The sequence below is a fragment of the Penicillium bovifimosum genome (genome assembly GCF_028826915.1).
Source record: "Penicillium bovifimosum strain IBT 22155 chromosome Unknown utg000005l_segment0_segment0, whole genome shotgun sequence".
Taxonomy (NCBI): Eukaryota; Fungi; Ascomycota; class Eurotiomycetes; order Eurotiales; family Aspergillaceae; genus Penicillium; species Penicillium bovifimosum.
The window spans coordinates 372,766-391,559 of record NW_026622714.1 but is presented as its reverse complement, the minus strand read 5'-3'; the positions used below and the strand labels follow the sequence as shown (position 1 = coordinate 391,559).

The window sequence follows — 18,794 nt, the reverse complement described above, 5'->3', positions numbered from 1 at the left end:
GAAGGGGATTGATGATAGATTAGTACGATTAGTTGAAGCCTTGCAAGTTGCAAAGGAGATGGTGAGTGCTGGTTGGAGGAAAGTTGGGTGGGGCCCACGTGGGGGGCGTGAGCTCGAAGGCGCTTCGCCGCTTAATGACAGAGAAGTCTCTCTAGATGTTAGTTTGTATAAGAATCCGCTTCTTCCAAGAGCTAGGATTCCGAAGTATCTTAAAGAGATAATGAGATTGATAGCGACGAAATTATCAATGTAATCAGATCCAAAGCAATAAGCAAAGCCCGGGGTTAGCGGTCAGCAAGCTAGGCTCCACTCGCCTGTCATGAGAAATCTCTAGCCACCGGCGTTTTCTCCGATCTTTCAAGACTCTTCCCTTTCCCTAGAATATACTATTATTGCATTTATTCTCCTTCCATGGATATCACCACCAAGTCCACCATCCAAAGCATCTTATAGACGTTAACGACCCGCTCGTCAAAGAAAAGAGAACCGAAATCCTCACATGGACGCCTCCCCCACAAAATCCCCACAGGGATCAACCACATTCTCCGACCCCAGCACGGATCCCAGTATGCTGCCAGCACCGGTCGATTCGGCCTCAACTTCTGCCCAATACCAGGATCATCCCGATGCACCCCTGCCGTTCCCCGCGGACCAGTCAGGATCACGTTCGGCGACGGAGCCGAGATTACATTCGCAGACGCAGAGCAGACCCCACACGCGCGGGTCTGAAAATCAACATGAGGATAACTGCGAAAGCAGCAGTGATGCTGAATCCCAGCCAGCACTGACGCAGTCTGAACCGCGTCCTATCGAGGACTATGAGGATTCCGTCGCTGCGGCTTCCCGACCTCGCCATGCATGGCAGGTTTGGTGGTTGCGGAATAAGGGGATGGTGCTTGTGTTGATGGCGCAGATGTTTGCTGCTTCGATGAATGTTATGACACAGATTCTGGAGATTCATAGTGCTATGCATCCTTTCCAGGTAGGCAAGGACAAAATTGATATCCAATGACGATCTACTAACAACCATAGATCCTCTTCGCCCGCATGTCCATAACAGCTATCGCCAGCTACCTCTACATGTGGTGGGCCGCAACGCCCTCCCCGCTGGGCATAAAACCCGTCCGAGGCCTTCTCCTCCTCCGTGCCGTCTTCGGCTTCATGGGCGTCTACGGCCTCTACTACTCCGTCCAATATCTCCCCCTCTCCGAAGCAACAGTCATCACCTTCCTCGCCCCCATAATGACCTGCTACGCCTGCTCCCTCCTCATCCCGGGCGAAACCTTCTCCCGCAAACAACAGCTCGCAGCGGTCGTCTCCCTCGCTGGTGTCATCCTCATTGCCCGTCCCTTCAGCAAGCGCACATCCCGCACAGCACTAGCATCGCCGACGCCCGCTGCCGTCTGGGCATTGGGTCTGTCTGCTTCGGCGGGCGCGGATGAACCACCTTCTGACGCGAACTCTTACCACCACGTTATGGCGACGATCGTCGCGTTTGTTGGCGTGCTTGGTGCCGCAGGCGCTTATACCTCTATTCGTATGATCGGTCGTCGGGCTCATCCGCTTGTCTCGGTTACGTATTTCTCGTCCGTTACTACGGTCATCTCGTTCTTAGCTATGGCGATTGTGCCCTCTGTGCCGTTTCGGTTGCCGAACACGCCGATCGAGTGGTTGCTGCTGACTGGGTTGGGTGTTTGTGGGTTCCTGTTGCAGTTTCTGTTGACGGCGGGGTTGTCTTATGTCCCGCCTGCGTCGGTGTCCAATGGCAAAGCGTCTCAGGGGTCACGGGCTACTTCGATGGTTTATACGCAGATGCTGTTTGCTGTCTTTTATGACAAGGTGGTGTGGGGGAGTACACTTAGCCCGATTAGTTGGGTTGGGTCTGGAGTCATTTTGGCCTGTGCGATTTATGTGGCCGTTGCGCAGGAGAGTCCTACCCCGCGTCGTGAGAGTGTGGTTGAGGAGTATCGGGATATTGAGGGGTACAAGGACGCCACTGACGAGGAAAGAGCGGAGGTGGCTGCAGAACCGGAAGGCGGGCATTGAGTTTGAGGCTTGCATATTGATACGAAGGGATGTTGCATATTCAGGACATAGCATTGATTGCATTGGTTGCATTGGTTGATTGTCTGTGCTCTCGAGTGGGATTGGCCCCTGGAGGACTCTGCTCCGATGCATCTTCTAGATACATATAACTAAAGATTTAGTCTGCTTCAAATTTTGTACAGTATGCAGCGTACTCCGTATTTTTCAATAGACCAGATTGCAGTTGGGCCATTTGTCATGCCGCGCGACGTCATCGGGATAACATTGACTTTCCCGAAATTTCCCGTCTGAAGCCGCATTGGGAATTTATAGTTAGCCCCCATCGCCTTACTGTTGCCTCGATAAAGCCAAGGGCTTCTCGCTTTTGGTCTCATCCCCGATAAAAGCGGTGGATCTCCTCCATAAAAGCCCACTGGCACTGGCCCCATATTTTCCCCAGACTCCTCCACTTTGACCTACTCTGCATACAATATAGACATCTAAACCCTATACACTCTCTTATATCCTCATATCCCAATGCGCCACTTCGACACTTGGGTCCTCCGTGACCCCTACTCCATCTGGCACTACTATCCAACCGGCCACCGGTGGCGCGACACCGTCCGCGATCTAATTCAATCACGCTCAATCTGCTCTCCAGACTACACCCTCAACACCCCCATAGACCCCTGGAAATATCCAACCTCTCAAGATCAATTCCACCCATCGCAACCACAATCCCCTCTTCTTCGCCTCCCCGCCGAACTCCGCCAAATAATCTGGTCCTACGTCCTAACAGACTCCCCCTCCCCAACGACCTCAACCCCGCAAACCCTCCACCTCGTCCAACTAAAAGGCAAAATCCGCCATGTTCGCTGTCCAGCCCACTCCCACCCCCACTCCACAACTGCAAACTCCCTAACCCAGAACCGCCACTGCTGTCCAACTACCCCGGCCCGCTGGCGCATCTACGACGGTCGCGTCCCAGGCCACAGCGACAGACTCCTCTACCCACACACCCATGCTCTCCTCCCAGAGCAGCTCAGCAATGCAAATGTTGCCCTCCTGCGCGTCTGTCGGGCAATCTATGCTGAAGCAGAGAAAATCCTCTACAGAGCTTCGCATTTTGACGTCGACGATCTATATACCTTCATCGCGTTCTCGGGTTCTATCTCTGCGACTGCTAGGAATGCCATTGCTAGATTGACGGTGCAGTGGATGCCGGTTTGGGTGCCGATGGCGGGCGGGGAGCATAAGGGGTCGATATATGCGCATACGCATAGTGATGAGTTGTGGGTTGGGTTTTGGGAAGCTGTTTGTCGATTGGAGGGGTTGAGGGAGCTGGGGGTGAGTTTGGATCTGGGGAGGTTCACTGGTGTTGTCAATGGTAATGGTAGTGGGGAAATTGAGGTTTCTGGAAAGAGGATGCCGTTTGGGATGAAGGTGCCGTGGGTTCAGCCTTTGTTGGAAGTTAGAGGGCTGACGGATTTTGAGTTGGCGGTTACCGCGAGGTGTGATGCTGCTGTTAGGGGGGGTTGTTGAGGGGGAATTGGTTAGGGAGGTTGGAGAGTTGAGGGATGGGTTGAGGGAGGTTTTGTGTAGGCCGAGGGAGGGAGGGAAGAATAGAGAGTTGAGGAGAAGAGGGAGATTGGCGATTACTGCGGGTTGATACCTAACCTAACATAAGTCCATACATGAGTTTATGTGTTATGTACGGAGTACTAGGTCCGTAGAGTGTCGAAGATAAAGATCCACGTGCCAAGGTGTATCTTCGCACACGTGGGTTTCAAGTTGGAAGTGATTGGAGAAGGGAATGACGTGCTACCCCCGGACAACCTTAAGTACTTTCATCTTTACTTCTTTACTTCGTCTGCAGTTCTTTACTCTCTACATGTCACTACATGCTATCCCATGCCACAATGGCCAACACATGGAAACATGCCGTCCAGAAGGGTGTCATCCATAGCATGGAAATCCTCAAGGTCAACTGGCACTTCGGATTCACAGCATTTGGCGGTCCTCCCGTTCATTTCAAGATTGTAAACAGAAGACTCCTTCCTTAATAGCCTTGCAATGGACCTAACACCATGATCCCAGTTCTACGACAAATTTGTAACAAAGCTCAACTGGATAGACGAGCAATTGGTACGTCTTCAAGCTCCTTATCCCAACGAACAAGGCTTAACGTATCAAACACAGTATCAAGAGCTCTTCAGCATCTCACAAGCTCTCTCTGGCCCCGCTAGCACGAAAATGCATTACTGTATAAACCTCATCCACGACGGCTTACTCGGTGCTACACTTGGATTCATCACCTGGAGGTAAAGTGAGATTCATGCTTCGGGCCACCGGATATGGTGCTGATACAAGACGGACTCACAGTCTACCAGGTGCTCTGGGCATGTTCGGTCTATCGATTGGTATAGCCAGTATCGACGAGAGTCTTCCTCGTGCCGTCTATGCGGTGCTGTCAGGTCTCAATGCCGCTACGGTTGGTATCATTGCCCTGGCAGCAGTTGAGCTGTCGAATAAAGCTATCACGGACAAACTCACGAGGATCGTGGTCTTTCTCACTGCCACTGCAGGAATGCTGTACAATGCGCTGTGGTACTTTCCCGTTCTTATGTTTGCTGCTGGGTGCAGTACTGTTGCATACGACTACCGCTGGCTGCATCGACCTACCAAAGCGATATTCAGCCTGGTCCGGGGTATACGAGCTAAACCGTCGGATAGAGGGGGACAGAGAGGTAGGAATGAAGGCGCAGCCTTGGAATCAAATTCTTCCATAGCGCTCGACGCTCAGAGCCGGTATTCCGCTCAAGACCCGGAGCCACGCACGATACCACAGGGCCGTCGCTTGCGCTTCTCCTGGAAGTCTGGTGCTGTGGTTATTGCAGTATTCCTTCTCTCCTTCATCGTCGTCATGGTCCTCCGCGGGGTCTTATCCCACCCTCCGCTCCTGTACAAACTCTTCGCTAATCTCTACCTGGCGGGAACTATCATTTTTGGTGGCGGTCCAGTCGTCATTCCCCTGCTCAGAGAATACATCGTCGCCGAGGGATGGGTCAGCCCGCGCGATTTCCTCATCGGGCTTGCTGTTATTCAAGCATTCCCTGGGCCGAACTTCAATTTCGCCGTGTTCTTGGGCGGCTTAACTGCTATCCACGGCGGATATCCCGCTGTCACTGGAGCTGTCGTTGCCTTTTTCGGGATATTCACTCCGGGTATTGTCCTTGTTCATGGGACAATGGGCGTCTGGGGCGTCTTGCGGAGTCGACGTTGGGTGAAATCCGCTGTGAGAGGTGTCAATGCTGGAGCTGTGGGGTTGATCTATACGGCGGTCTACCGTATATGGCAGGTTGGCTATCTCGATGAAGGGTTCCAGTCGGGCAAGAGTTTGGGAGATGATCCGTGGTGGGTGGTTGTGACTGCTACTAGCTATGTGGGTGGGCGATACTTTGGCGTTGCGGCACCGTTGGCTATTCTACTCGGTGCTGTGATGGGCTTGATCAGATACGGGGTGGTTCAGTCTTCTCTATAGATGTCGAAATAAACAGATAACCACTTCAGCCTCCCACCATCATATAGGTCTCCTCACCCTCTCCCGATACAACCAATCCTTCCAATCTCGGTCACCCAAGATAGACCTCACACGAGCCTCAAGCCACTCCGTATTCCCCCAGAACCCCCACGAAGCCTGAAACCGACACCAATCCACCAAAGCCGTCTCCCAATGTCGCTTGAACTCCTCCCACTCATAGAAACCAGCCTCCTCGTTCTCAACAAGCCTGCTATGATACCATTCCAGTAAGTCCCGTTCACCATCACACATACCCAACTTCTCAGGCAAATCCCCATCCCCACCAACAAGCATAGACACCGGAACCGAGCAGGTAAACAGTTTCGCCAGATCACAAACCCCAAGACCAAGTCCAACATACTGGAAATCAAAGAACGCAACCTCATCCCCCTTTGCACTCGTAAACAGATTCTCAGACTTGACATCACCGTGGATATAAGACTCCATCTTTCTGCCGCAAGGCATCAAAAGAAACGCAACAATCTCAGCAATAGACATCCCAGTGCCGTCTGAATCAATACACAATGCCTCGCACCACTCCGACCCCGTATCATCAAGCAAAGAAGCATACTCTTTCCGTCGTGTAGCGAGATATGTATACCCCCCATTAAGCCAGAGGCCATTACATCCATTCTTCCCGCCCTCTTTCTTTCTCTTCTCCATTTCCTCAAGAGGCGGTAATACAAGTCCCTCACGATCATCCGGTACCAAACCCCTCGTCCGCGAATGAAAAGAAGCCAACCAATCCAAAGCCCCAAAAACCTGCACAGAATCCAAAACACCCCTCTTCTCACCGGCAACGGGATACTGAGGCCTGAGATCAACCATGATAGTAGCCATGAGTCCAGATAGCTGCTCTGCACCGGGTTTACCGTGCATATCACGCGTCGAGGCTAGACATTTGGCGACCCCAATGTCGCACAGATGCGGGACGATGTTTGTGTAGAAGTATTGTTCGATTTCGTAGCTTAGCATTTTGCGGATATGGCCTTCGTCTGTGGAATTGGAGTTGGGTGGGGAGATCAGCTTGAGGATGAGGGCGTAGGTGTTGTTTGTGCCATTGCTGGATGGGGGGATGTTGCAGAGCTTGTTGAGATGGGTTGCTGCTGCGGCGGTGCGGGCGGTTGCGGTTATAGAGCAGATTTGGCCGTAGCCGGCCCAGAGGGTTTGGAGGGGTTCGCAGGTTATTAGGTCGAGGGAGTGCCAGGATAGCATTGTGCTGGCGATTTGCGCGGGGTTGTTTCGGGACATGTTGGCTGAGGCTGCCCGCTGCTCAGCCGCTGCTGGCTATGAGTAGGTGTATGATATTTCCAATTGATTATCGGTATGGTTTAGAGGAGGATTGGTCTGATCCGGTGGTTTTAACGTGATTTATTAGGTGATAATGGGGGTTGGCTTTTGTTGGACGTAAAAAGCTCTCTGATATGTGAGCGGGTGTAGATCCCCACTACGCAGTATGGCTCGAAGGGGATGTACCTTTTGTATGAGCGTTTCATACAAAAGGTACCTCTAACGTTCTCTACATCTACGGAGTACTCTCATCAAATTCAAGTGTTGCAATCTTTCATTCGATTTCAATGGGATCAGTACTGGAGTACAGGAAACAATAACAATCTATGTGCATCTCATATCACTCCAGACAGACAGTATAGGGGTCAAGGGCGGGTCCATGCCTCCAGTTACCCATCAATTCCAGCTTTTATCAACAATTTCAACAAATAATAAAACAAGAATAGCCCTGCAATGGTAGATCAAGATCAATCAGGTCACCATCATCCCACCAAGGCTATAGACATAGGAAACGGGGAACAAGTTCATTGAAGAGTATTAGGGGGGATGGAGGCAGGAGGAACATTGAATCCGCCGAACCACAAGCAAAGAGAAGAGAAAAGAAAAAGAAAACAGAGCCCGAGATCCAAATCGCGGACTGCGCAGTCGAAGCTAGACCAGCCTCAACACACGCGCACACAGGAAGAAGACACCGAGCGCCCGACATAGGAAAAACCGCCTCTCACGGGCACAATTTGTAAAGTATAAGACACGAACCGAATGCAAGATGAAAAGGACGGATACATATGCAAAGAGAGAGGACGAGGTTGACAGTGTCGCAGACGAAACTGCCTTGCAGCTGGACCATTCGGTCAAATCTACTGCGCAGAGACGTGACCGGCACGGCCACGCACTTCCTCCTCATAGCCGTTCTGCTCGGACTCGGGCTCTTCGTCGGTGGGACTGTTCATGCCGCTGGGCGGTTCCTGGAGTGATTGCCGGCTGCGGGCCATCTGTAGAAAGAAGTTAGGAGATGAATAGAAAGATCAAGAGGCGAGGTTCATTCTGACTTACCCAGGCACGTACACCACCGATCAAACCGAGACTGTAACCAGTAGCAAAGTCCTCATTCCGACGCGAGCCCATCGGGCTATCTGGGCGGCCGGGCACTTCCCCACCAACACGTGACAGGTGCGACTTGGCGCCTCCCGTCGGGCTAGCAAGAGGACCCCGCGCACCCCAATCCATGCTGTTACGCGCGGTGGGTGCAGGGCTGTTGGGCCGACTGTTCTGCCAGATTTGGCGCAACTCACGGCCGAGTTCCTGGCCTGTCATGGTCCAGTTGTTGCGGATGTTGTCACGCAGCTCGACCACGTGGCGCTTGATCTCGAGCTCGTTCTTCTTCAGCCACGAAACATTGAGTTCTTGGCGCGAGGCTCCGCGCTTGAATTGGCGGGAGATGTATTGGTCATAGTCACGAACCACACTAGAGGATACATAAGCTTTGGTTTGCGGAATGCAATGATAAGCGAGGTGAAGCATACCGTGTGATGATACCCGTGGTGCTGACGCCCTCAGTTCGCTGAGTTACCAGGAACTTGCCTTGCGCCTTGATGGGCCCGTAGATATCGTCGCCCTCAGCAGCCTCATAGGGCAGATCGTCGTGAGCGACATAGTCAATTTTGTGCTCAGACAAGAATTCAGGGGTCACAATCCACGGGCAGCAAGGAATAACCTCGTCAACCCACTTGCAGTGACGGATAGTCTCCGCACGCTCGGCGCCGCTAAGCACCGTCAGGCCCTTGCGAAGGTGTGTCTCCTCGTCGCCAGTAACACCGACAATCAAGTAAGTATCGGGGAAAGCCTTCTTGGCCTGCTCGAGCTGTCTCATGTGACTATATATGAAAGTCGTTAGCGCTACTTCTCAATTGTCTAATCGACGACTCAAAAATCCAGACTGAAACTCAATCCGTGTGTTGACATACCCAAGATGGAATAAATCAAAGACGCCGTCCGCATAAACTCGCACCGGTCGGCCAACCGGCGGGGGGTTAGTCTTGTAACCGACGGGATCCTGCAAGCGGCCAAAGACCGGAGGCGCCATCTGCTCCTCCGTCACGGGCTCGGAGTCCGGGAGGTCAATGTGTAGCCCCGGGCGCGACCGAGAGCCACCCTCGATGTCGCTGCTGGCGACAGTCGTCTCGGAGGGCTCGCCGGGGTCTTCCTTGCTAATGGCCGGCTCGGCGCCGTTCACCTCCGTGTGGCCTGCGGCATCGGCGGCAGACCTGCGGGCCCGCTTGGAGGAGTGTCTGCCGTTGGGGGTTTTGGCATTGGCATTGGGACCTGTCGAGTCGTCTCCACCTTCTTCACCGGACGCGTCGCGTGAGGAGGGCTGAAGGTCGGCTGTGAGGTTCTTGGGAACAGGAGCGGGGAGGTGAGAGGCGCTACGCTTGCGCTTGCCGGCGGGGGATGTAGATGGTGACATGATGCCCTGGAGAATAAAGAGAGGATTCTTCCGAGGGAGGGGGAAGGAAGGAAAGAGAGTAGTGGATAGTTGGGAGATTAGGGAGAGAATAATGTTGAACCCTGAATGACGGCAACCCGGTTTTAGGAGAGACTGGTAATTTTCGGAATGGGGAAAAGAGTGGGGGCTCATCTCCGCTTGCGCCGCTGATGCGATGATGGTTGACCGGGTTATGTTGGTCAAAGTTACAATACCGGGGTTTGCAAAACAGGCCATCACTTTGCAATTCTGTGTCTTGGCGCTCCTGCGTTACACTGACCACGTGTGGATTAGGAGGTACAGGGGGAGCCTTTCCAGGTTCCATGGATGCACAAATTATTATATACGACATCATCCAATTCCGTAGATGTAGTACTCTGGTCTACTGTGTATGGTGTCAAAGTAACTATCAAATGTAGATGGCTGTTGAATTACCCAATTACGTACAGGGACACGAGGACTTGACTTTCTCTTGGAACTCCGTTGCTTAAAATAGAAACGAGAACAACGACATCTATCAGAGTACAATGAAAACGCTCAATGCATCGGATATATGTCGTGGGGTATATGAATGATTGCCATTGTCTACCATGACAAAATCCCCATCACTCTACCAGCTTGTGCCCCAAGCAAGTACTCACTCTTGTATGGACCAAACCGCAGCAGAGACGGTAGGCAGGGAATGGACCGGAAATTTGCATTAAAAGGGAGAAGAAAATGAGAATCGGGAATGGAAGTGTAGGTAAACGGCTCGTCAATGACGGGCATTTTCTGCGGTATCTCGTGGTGATGGCATAAGTAAAGAAATGTGTTCATGAGGCCCATTGGCACCCGGCGAAGGGCGCTCTCTCTCAACTCCGACCTTCCATGGAATCTCCACCCCGCATCTCTCATCGCATCCAAGTCCATATGAGTGAGTAGTATCATTGCCGCATGTCTCGTCTCTGACAAATATCCATTTCAAGTCGAGGGAAATAATGAAAAGAAGCGTGACTGTGCTCGGAACCAGAGCGAAGATAACTGAGCAAACGAGGAAAAAAAGGGTGAAAAGGGCATACATAGATGGTAGAATGATCATAGAATCACGGGGAAGCGTCGTTGACAAGAAAACAAAAACAAACCGATTGAAACCAAAAGCAGGAATAGGACCATCCGATAGACCGTTCATAAGTTCATAGTCTACGTAGACTTCTCCTTCTCGGCGTCAGTAGAGGCCGGGGATTCGGATATTTGAGCTGAAGCCACGTTGGCGGTCTCTTGCTTCCCCTGAGGGCCCGGAGTTTCCTGGCGGTCGTTACGGAGGTCGGTTTGATTCTGTACCTGGTTGATAGCGCCCTGGTCCACGTCGGTCTGGTCGAATAATTCTTCTTCATGCTGGTCCGGAATAACTTCAGTGCCATCGCCTAGCAATATGGTGCGGCCCGAACGTACGCTGAAGCCACGGGAACGCTCCATCTCCAAATCATATTCATCAGGATTATCCTCGAACTGGTTCCGAATTCCAGGGCCGCGGAACTCGGCTGCACGAACTGGCCGTCAGCACGAAGAAGTGGAAATGCCTTCGGGTTCCTCTGGAGACTTGCCGTACTCGGGCGGAGCACAAGGTCCATCCCCGTTCGCAACCCGCTCTGCAATCTGGTTATACCACTCCTCCTTGGTCTTTCCTTGTAGGAGTCCAATAACAGTCATGGTCATATTATCACAGCCGACACCGCCAGTTTCACTGTTGGAGGCCAGGCAGTTGTCCATCATGTTCTCACATATCTGGGCCAGGGGCTGCTTGGCGGCAATGCCCCTGCGGACAAACTCAACGACGGCCTGAGACGACTGGCAATCCCATATACCTGTAGAGTGTTTAGCATTTAGACTGGTGGAAGCACTAACGGAACACGTACCATCGCATGCAATGACCAAGAATTCGTCATCATCTGTGAGTTCGTGGACAGTCACATCGGGGTATGCGGTGACGATCTGTTGTTCGGGTGAAAGCTCGGGGCTCTTCTTGAACTCAAAGTCACCGATAGCGCGGGACAGGGCGAGGTTGCCGTTGACACGACCGAAGTCGACGAAGCCACCAGCAGCGCTGATACGGGCTTTCTCGCCTGTGATAATCGTTTGTCAGATGCTCTGACAGATCGTGGGAATGGATAGGTGATCAAGCACTTACCCTCATTCTGGGGTTTGTGGTCAAATGAGAGGGGCTTCGCGCGACCCTTGACTCCCAACACGGATCGTGAATCACCAGCGTTCGCCTACGCAATGTCAATTCGGAACCCCTTTTGGTCTAAAAATTTGTGCTTTGGGCCAGAACATACAACCCAGATTTTCTTCTTTGAGATGATACTCGTGGAAGCAGTGCAGCCAGACACCTCCTCCTCATAGCGGGGATCTGCATCAGTCAGCGATCCGACACCACCTCAGGAACAACGCATGCACAAACCCTCCAAAATGGCCCTATCGGTCGCCAGGAAACCATCCTTCATGGCCTGTTCAATATCGCCCTTGGCGAAAGCCTCCTGCCGGGAGACAATCTTGTGAAGATTCTCACCGGTGAACAATGCAACCTTATCGCCACCGTGGCCGTCGTACACACCGAAGAAGGCGAGACGATGTTCCGGATCTGTCGGTTTATCTTCGTTGCCCGTGTACTTTGCCTGGAGGTCAAGGATCGCGGCGTGGGCGTCCTCCATGCTGATTCGCCAGCCTTGCATGGCCGACACACCGTAGACGCAGCAGTCATCCCCGCCCTCGGACGATGTCTAGAACAAGCAAAAAGAACATGTTAGTCAAATATCTTTTTCTCCAACACGTGCAAAGTGGCCTGGTTAATTTGGCGACGCCAATACGTTGCTTCATTCTACCCCCACTACCGCGCCTCCAGCTGGAGACGACCCAGGACCCCGCATGGCAACCGAGGAAGATTTCTCCGAGTCGCAACCCAGGCTAGTCATTCCGTTGGCAGACATAGGTAGATGGCTTGATCCATAGTCCCCCTAGCTGAGGTGTATTACCACAACCGAGGGCAAGTAGAGGTCGTGGAGGTACCTTGGCGTCACAATGGCCAGTGTGGGGTGGGAAAAAGCAGGTGTGTGGAAATCACGAAAAAGCAAAATATCGGCGGCTCACCTTTTCGACCACCGGTTCCGACAGGGTTTGACCCATTTTGGCAAAGATTGAATAGTTCGGGGGAGAAGTGGGATCGAGGTTTCCGGAGCAAAGTGGTGGAAAATAGGTGCTGGAGGGAAAAGGGTCAGATGAGCAGGGCTTTTCAGCGCGTCTGGGTCCCGCGATAAGTGGGGAACAACCTATGACGATGGATTTCTTGCCTCTGCCAGGTCTTGGTTGTTGATATGAAAAGAGCAGGCGATCTGAGGAAGTAATGGAAAATATGTCAATTTCAGAGAGTCGAGAAGAGAAGAATCAGGGTTCTAAGAGGAAAAGATCTCGAAAGCAGAGATTTCCTGGTATTGCGTTTTACCGCTTTTGTTACGCCGTCTACTATAGAGTCACGTGAAATGGACTGGTCATTTGGAGTTTGGGAGGTTTTACCGTTTGTGTTTGTTTGAGATGGTATCGAGGAAGGAATTACCTGGATATATGAGTATCGCGTTGATTTGGGTGCTGAGACTGGAAGGAACCAAACAGACAGGGGCACATGATGCTCAAGTTAGCAGCCTGGGCTAGTCAGACGCAGTTACGCCATTGCCTTGATGACCCCCTTCGGGAAATTGGAGGCCTACTAGTACCAGCAGTGGTTCTGTGTCTCGTGAAAGGGCGGCCAATCCTCTTGTGGCTGATCATCTTTCCCTCAACAGAGTCAACACTTGGATTATCTACAGTTTACTTATGTCTGCCTACTAGGCTACATAGGCACCAACCCAGGACGAATTGAGATAGTGGGATTATTATGCAAGGCTAGAAACTAGATCAACTAGTATAACAGAAAGTCCAAATCCCAACAACTAAAAAAGAAGCCAAAGGATATCATGCGCGCAGTCCCAGAGAACACCGAAACAGAACAGATAGACAGGAGAAGGATCAAGAATGACACAGGAAATACAAGATTGGCATAGGAAATATAAGAGGCCTTAAACAAACGCAAGCTCCCCACTGCTGGCAATGGGGAGACCCCTATCACTGCCAGTCCTCAGTGGCGCCGGCGGCTCAAGAGACGACAATCGCCACTGATGGTTGTTCTTATTAGGCCCGGCCTTGCGCGAGAGATGCTCATCCAGATCCGAAATCATAGATGAGCTGTGCGGCATAGCGTTCTCATCATTCACTTTCTGAGATCGAGGCTGGTTTAGGGCACCCTCCAACTGCGGCGCACTGCCCATGCTATTCTCGCTCCAGAAGCGCGGTAACGGAGAGATAACGCCGCGATAATCCTGCGCAAGACTCAGCTGGCTCTGGCCATTGACGCTGCCTTCGGCGAGAGGAAATAGACCCGATGGCTGAAGGGTTTGGTACTGGGAGAAACGGGCGTTATTGGTATTTTCATCGCCATATTCCGAGACAGAGATTGCAGTCGACATGGGTCGTTCTTGGCCAGGGCGGAAGTCATCGCTGAAAGTTGACACAGACACGGTATCGGCGCGGCTGCGGATGCTGCGGTTCCGATCGAGTGCACGCTTGCCTGACGAGGTACGCCGGCTGATTTGTGCAGAGAAAAGAGGGTTGGAGGAGTTGCGGTGCTTGGCGCGGCTGTGAACGAAGGCTTCCAAGGAGTCGGCGTCGGAAAGAATAGAATCATCCGGTTCAACGGCACGGAGAGTCAACCGCTTGGAGTTATCGGGGATGCTAGATGCCATGCTATGGCGCATACGGCCTGCGGCAGGCGGACGCGGGAACATAGGGGCCATATTTGTCAGACTGGTCTCGTCGCTCATGATTGAAGCTCGGGCGTTTTGCCATGATGTGTGCACGACGCCATGACCCGGAGGTCCAAATCCACCTGCACCATGACCGGCTCCGCTAAATCGCACGGGTAGTCCCGCTGCAACGGTGGAGATACCACTGGAGCGCTTCGAGTATCTCTTTGACTTGGAAGATTGTATAGATTCTCGCTTCATTGCCCGAGGCTGGATCGGCTTCAAGGGCTCTCGCCGGGAGCGGGTGGTGGTCCTACGACGCACGGGGCTGTTCGTATATGAGAGACGGTTGTTTTGCTTCTTTGAAGGGGAATCATCTCGGGCTGCGTTGTCTTCTTCGGCGATAGTGTCTCGCAAGACGAAGCCACCACGAGTGGGAGACCCACGGGTGGCAGAATTGCGAGCAGGAGAGCGAGGTGGAATGATGGGTTCGGGGATAGAAAAGGCAAGTGGGTGCTCCTGTCTGTCGAATGTAGACACGTTCCACGCCGGTCCAAGTTCGAGCTTGGGGATTGACGAAGGGGAAATAGGGCTCATCCAGTCTTCAGAGTGGTCATCGCAAGAACCTCGTTCGGTCTCCGTCATGGACGGATGGCAGTTGGGCGCATCCGGCCTGGCTGGTCGTGGTGGAGCAAACTTGGTAGTAGGAGGGGCCTCTTCAACCGTGGTCGAGGCCTTGCGGCGTCGCCAGCAACAGAAGAGAATGACCAAACTCAGGACTACCACAACGGGAACCACAACTGAAATTGCGATGATGCCAGCTTTCCTGTGATCGGGACTGCTGGTGTTGGTATGGGTGAACGGCTCTGTGGGGTTCGAATGCGTGTCCGAGGCTTTCATAACATCAATAATGAAGTCCCTTGAGTCTTCGGTAGAGCCCTGGTGTGCAGTGAGCGGGATAGTGAACTTTTCAGGCTTTGTGTCGTTTGGAACGTGCCCGAAGAGAGTCTTGTTCTCGGGGAAGTAGGTGAGCCAAGAGAGTTCACTGCCCAGGTCGACATCCAGTCGCACAGAGTCATCTGTGACGATAGACTGATTGAACACAAACTTGAAGTCTTGGCCAATGGCTGCCTCAACGCCATCGATTGTGTCGAGAAACAGCTTCATGAACTCCAAGCGCACCATCAACAGCGCATTATCTTGAAAAGAGTCCGTAACGGCAATAGTGATGTTCTGGTTCACAGCATCATTGGGCGGCGTTCCACTCAGCGATACATTTTCCTTGTCCAATTTCAGCCAGTCCGGCAGTTTAGCGTCGACTTTTGCTAACTGTTTGATTGAAGTGGGTGAACCATCCATAGAGAGGAAATTGGTGAATTTTGGGCTGTTGAATTCTTCTCCTCGCGTGAGATTGAAGGTCTGGACGGTCTCATTGAATGCCAGGATGTGTGGCCCAATCGAGAGTTCAAAAGTCATGTTGGCTGCGCTATATCCAGCCACATCCGATGCGATCAGCTGGAAAATGAATGTCTGGGGTCCCGCGCCTGGGAAAGCAGGGCTGTTCCCAGAGAACTTTAGGGTTGCCGGATCGAAGTTGATCCATGACGGTAGCGGGGCGTTGTTAGGCGATGTCCCGTAGTAGATCGTGGAAGGATGTGTGTTGCCGAAGGTGTCCTTGTCAAACTCGATCGAGAACGGACTACCAGGGTGAATGAAGAGCGTGGCAGGATATGAAACAGGACCCAATGCCCGCAATTGGGGCATGAGCGGCTTGTTCACAGTCGGTCCCTGGTCCTCTGTCACAATTAAAGTCACGTCCATGCTGTCTTTTTCCGCGCCATTGGATGCCACAAGCTTGAACCTGGTAGCGCCGCTGTCATCCGAGTGCGGCGTCCCTAACAGGGTACGAGTACTGCTGTGGACTTTGAGCCATGCCGGTGCACCTGATAGTGAATATTCAGTGTCCGCGTCACTGTTAGAGAATGTACTTTGGGCGAATGCAAATCGGAAAGGCTGCGAGACTCGAGCGACAGGTGGCAATTGCGCATTGATGGGATAGTTGGCAGTTAAAGCTGCGGCATTGGCGACTGACAAGATTGCCAGGATGATAGCGAGGAAGAACGCCATGAACGGTTGAGGAAGCGGGAGCACTCTGACTCTGTATAGTTGAGGCTCACCAATCGCCAAGGACGCTTTCAAACTCACGGAGAAAGGTAATGAAAGTGGTCAAGAAGGAAGAAAGAAGATTCAGCGCGAAGACCATAGAGTATCACGCCTGATCTTCCAAATGATCGTGGTCCCTGTCGCGCCAAAGGGACGCCTGACAGGGAGACATTCAGGGCCTGCCCTTCGAGAAAAGCCATACCTGGATATGTTAAACGTCACTGAGGTATGTAGCAGAATGACAGCGGAGAATGATACGCAGGCCCGATCACTATCATCGGGCTCACGTTTCGAACATGCAAGGGGTGGCCATGGTAGCTCCTGCGGCGGCCAAGGAGCACAGGCGCGCCCAGCCACCACTACTTATTAACCCCCGGGCCTATCTCTAAGGGACCGATTAGGCAAGGAGCATTTCTAGAGGCCATTGGGAGGGGTAAAAAAGGTCCGTAGGGTGCAGCATGGACGGCAGTGGCTCAACCATCACGTTCCAAAACTAGGACCATCTTGACACCTGTACGTCCAGGGGCATAGTAATCAGGGATCACTTCGCGCTCCTCAAATCCACTGCGAAGGTACAAGGCACGCGCAGGTTCCCTGGCCTGGTCCACCCAGAGATGAACGTACTGGCAACCCTCCTTTCGTAGGCGCTGCTGAATGTAGGACAACATCTCCTGTCCGACACCTTGACGGCGGTTAGGCTCTGTCACGCAAACTTTGTGCAGAAGCGCAACGCCCTTCTGTCGGACATAGACTGCATAGGCAATCAGATCACTTTGCGATCCCTTGGCTCGTGTCGCGTACAGAACTCGCGTGTTGGGCTTTTTTCTCCACAACTCTTCTCCAAATGGGAATGCCTCATTGGTGGGGAAGGTCTTTTTCTCAACGCGTGAAATCTGGGCAAGAATTTCCAGTGCTTGATCCCTCTTCAAGGAATGAATGTCCGAGATAGAGAGGTCGGGCATTCCTCCCGTTCGAGGTGCCATACCAGATCACGGCTGACAGGTCACTTTTAACGGCCACTTCGGATATTTGATACTGTGAATCACAGTCTGTGACTGTATGAAATTGTGTCAGACAGGTGAATATTTGACCAGGTGCATAAGCTGTGTGTACGCAGTACCTACTGTGTATGGTGGTTGTGAATGAGAAGCGTTTTTATGGTCCCCACTGAAATTCGACCAATAAGCGTTGCGCGTGATCTATAAACATGGAGTCTGTTGAAATCGCGACTCGCGATGTCAAGGCTACTACGGTGTGTCTACACGTCTATAACACAAAAGAATTATGGAAATAGGTCGTATAGTCTCACGTCTGCATTCATAATTTCATGTCTCATAGGGCTTGCGGTCAATACATGTAGGTACACCACATCCTGTCGAAGCACCTCGTCACATTTTCAAGATTCATATGGAAACCTCAGCCCCTAACAAGTTACAATGACCGGCTTTCGCTGTCCTACGCTCCACATTCCCTCGGAATAGCATGCATTGACCAGCAGTGTCACGGCTTTACGGCGGGGATGCAAAAAGGCCAGCAAAAACCCTTTGATAACCCTCAAAAGATTGAAGAAACCGCCACCATCATGCTCCATGACCTCCATAGCATTCTGCAAAGCATCATAGTGCAAATACTTCGCACCCCAGTTCTCAATAGAGCCCCCGAAAATAACCAGTCGAGGAGGACATCTCCACATCCTGTTCAAGAGATGAGGACAGCCTCGGAGTGAGTCGAGATGGGTCCATGGTGGAGTGTGAGTGACGAAAATATCAACGTCATCAGTGACTTCTGCCCAGATGTCTGCACCCCGAGGGTATTGAAAACCCGCGGAAGGAGTGGTCCGCGGTGAGAATGGGCTTCCGAAGATAGTGACTTCGCGCCCATTCGGACATTGAAGGGCAACGTAGTCGTGGTGCAGATAAATGATGTCGCCCCAATTAACGTCTGGCTCGAGTCCTGCTGCCCAGGCAGGACTGCCCCTCTTGAAATAATCAAGATAAGAGTCGTTTTTACCTGCGATGACAATTTTGATGGGATGAGGCTGGGTATGAAGCCATTTCAGTGTGATTTCGAGCTCGGCGAGCGACCCCGTGGTCGTGAGATCGCCAGCGTGGATGAGGACGTCGCCCTCTGGTAACTCTGGCCTTTCCTTGTAAGTGTTTGAAATGCAAACGATGGTGATGCCGAATTCGGCGTCCGGAGGTGCCTTTGGGCGCCATGAATAGAGCTTGTTGGCGAGGAAGAGACAAGGCCGTGCACAGAACTGTTGCCAGAGGGACGGTGGTGTTGGTGGTAGGATGGCGAAGGCCGAGTCGTTGTCAATAACCGTCAACTTCATGTTGATGTTTGGTTTCACCAACGATGCCGGGGATGGGATGTTGACGAGAGTCGACTGGCAAGTGTGAGAATGATTTCACACTTGGATTTGCTGGAGGAAGACAGGATG

At 52.3% G+C, this 18,794-nt stretch overlaps 9 protein-coding genes across 9 annotated transcripts; 3 read left to right on the top strand and 6 right to left on the bottom strand.

Annotated features, from left to right (window-relative positions):
* Positions 1-499: 499 nt before the first annotated feature.
* Positions 500-2,046, top strand: N7515_005311 (DMT family transporter; the record flags this gene model as incomplete). Its single annotated transcript, XM_056666055.1, has 2 exons — positions 500-982; positions 1,033-2,046. The coding sequence occupies 2 exons, from the start codon at positions 500-502 to the stop codon at positions 2,044-2,046; spliced, it is 1,497 nt and encodes a 498-aa protein (XP_056519651.1).
* Positions 2,047-2,562: 516 nt separating this feature from the next.
* Positions 2,563-3,567, top strand: N7515_005310 (uncharacterized protein; the record flags this gene model as incomplete). Its single annotated transcript, XM_056666054.1, has 1 exon — positions 2,563-3,567. The coding sequence occupies one exon, from the start codon at positions 2,563-2,565 to the stop codon at positions 3,565-3,567; it is 1,005 nt and encodes a 334-aa protein (XP_056519650.1).
* A 377-nt stretch (positions 3,568-3,944) lies between these two features.
* Positions 3,945-5,566, top strand: N7515_005309 (uncharacterized protein; the record flags this gene model as incomplete). The annotated part of the gene is made up of 4 exons (XM_056666053.1): positions 3,945-4,064; positions 4,123-4,170; positions 4,225-4,346; positions 4,408-5,566. 4 exons carry the CDS (start codon positions 3,945-3,947, stop codon positions 5,564-5,566), a joined length of 1,449 nt encoding a protein of 482 aa, XP_056519649.1.
* Positions 5,567-5,605: 39 nt separating this feature from the next.
* N7515_005308 (phosphotransferase enzyme family protein) lies at positions 5,606-6,856 on the bottom strand (the record flags this gene model as incomplete). Its single annotated transcript, XM_056666052.1, has 1 exon — positions 5,606-6,856. One exon carries the CDS (start codon positions 6,854-6,856, stop codon positions 5,606-5,608), a length of 1,251 nt encoding a protein of 416 aa, XP_056519648.1.
* An 896-nt stretch (positions 6,857-7,752) lies between these two features.
* N7515_005307 (choline-phosphate cytidylyltransferase) lies at positions 7,753-9,359 on the bottom strand (the record flags this gene model as incomplete). Its single annotated transcript, XM_056666051.1, has 4 exons — positions 7,753-7,887; positions 7,949-8,360; positions 8,419-8,769; positions 8,860-9,359. The coding sequence occupies 4 exons, from the start codon at positions 9,357-9,359 to the stop codon at positions 7,753-7,755; spliced, it is 1,398 nt and encodes a 465-aa protein (XP_056519647.1).
* A 1,197-nt stretch (positions 9,360-10,556) lies between these two features.
* N7515_005306 (PP2C family serine/threonine-protein phosphatase) lies at positions 10,557-12,539 on the bottom strand (the record flags this gene model as incomplete). The annotated part of the gene is made up of 7 exons (XM_056666050.1): positions 10,557-10,897; positions 10,979-11,221; positions 11,273-11,479; positions 11,545-11,629; positions 11,693-11,766; positions 11,818-12,136; positions 12,504-12,539. 7 exons carry the CDS (start codon positions 12,537-12,539, stop codon positions 10,557-10,559), a joined length of 1,305 nt encoding a protein of 434 aa, XP_056519646.1.
* A 926-nt stretch (positions 12,540-13,465) lies between these two features.
* On the bottom strand, positions 13,466-16,315 carry N7515_005305 (putative transmembrane glycoprotein; the record flags this gene model as incomplete). Its single annotated transcript, XM_056666049.1, has 1 exon — positions 13,466-16,315. The coding sequence occupies one exon, from the start codon at positions 16,313-16,315 to the stop codon at positions 13,466-13,468; it is 2,850 nt and encodes a 949-aa protein (XP_056519645.1).
* Positions 16,316-16,824: 509 nt separating this feature from the next.
* N7515_005304 (GNAT family N-acetyltransferase) lies at positions 16,825-17,334 on the bottom strand (the record flags this gene model as incomplete). The annotated part of the gene is made up of 1 exon (XM_056666048.1): positions 16,825-17,334. One exon carries the CDS (start codon positions 17,332-17,334, stop codon positions 16,825-16,827), a length of 510 nt encoding a protein of 169 aa, XP_056519644.1.
* Positions 17,335-17,774: 440 nt separating this feature from the next.
* Positions 17,775-18,686, bottom strand: N7515_005303 (uncharacterized protein; the record flags this gene model as incomplete). The annotated part of the gene is made up of 1 exon (XM_056666047.1): positions 17,775-18,686. The coding sequence occupies one exon, from the start codon at positions 18,684-18,686 to the stop codon at positions 17,775-17,777; it is 912 nt and encodes a 303-aa protein (XP_056519643.1).
* Between the last annotated feature and the right edge of the window lie 108 nt (positions 18,687-18,794).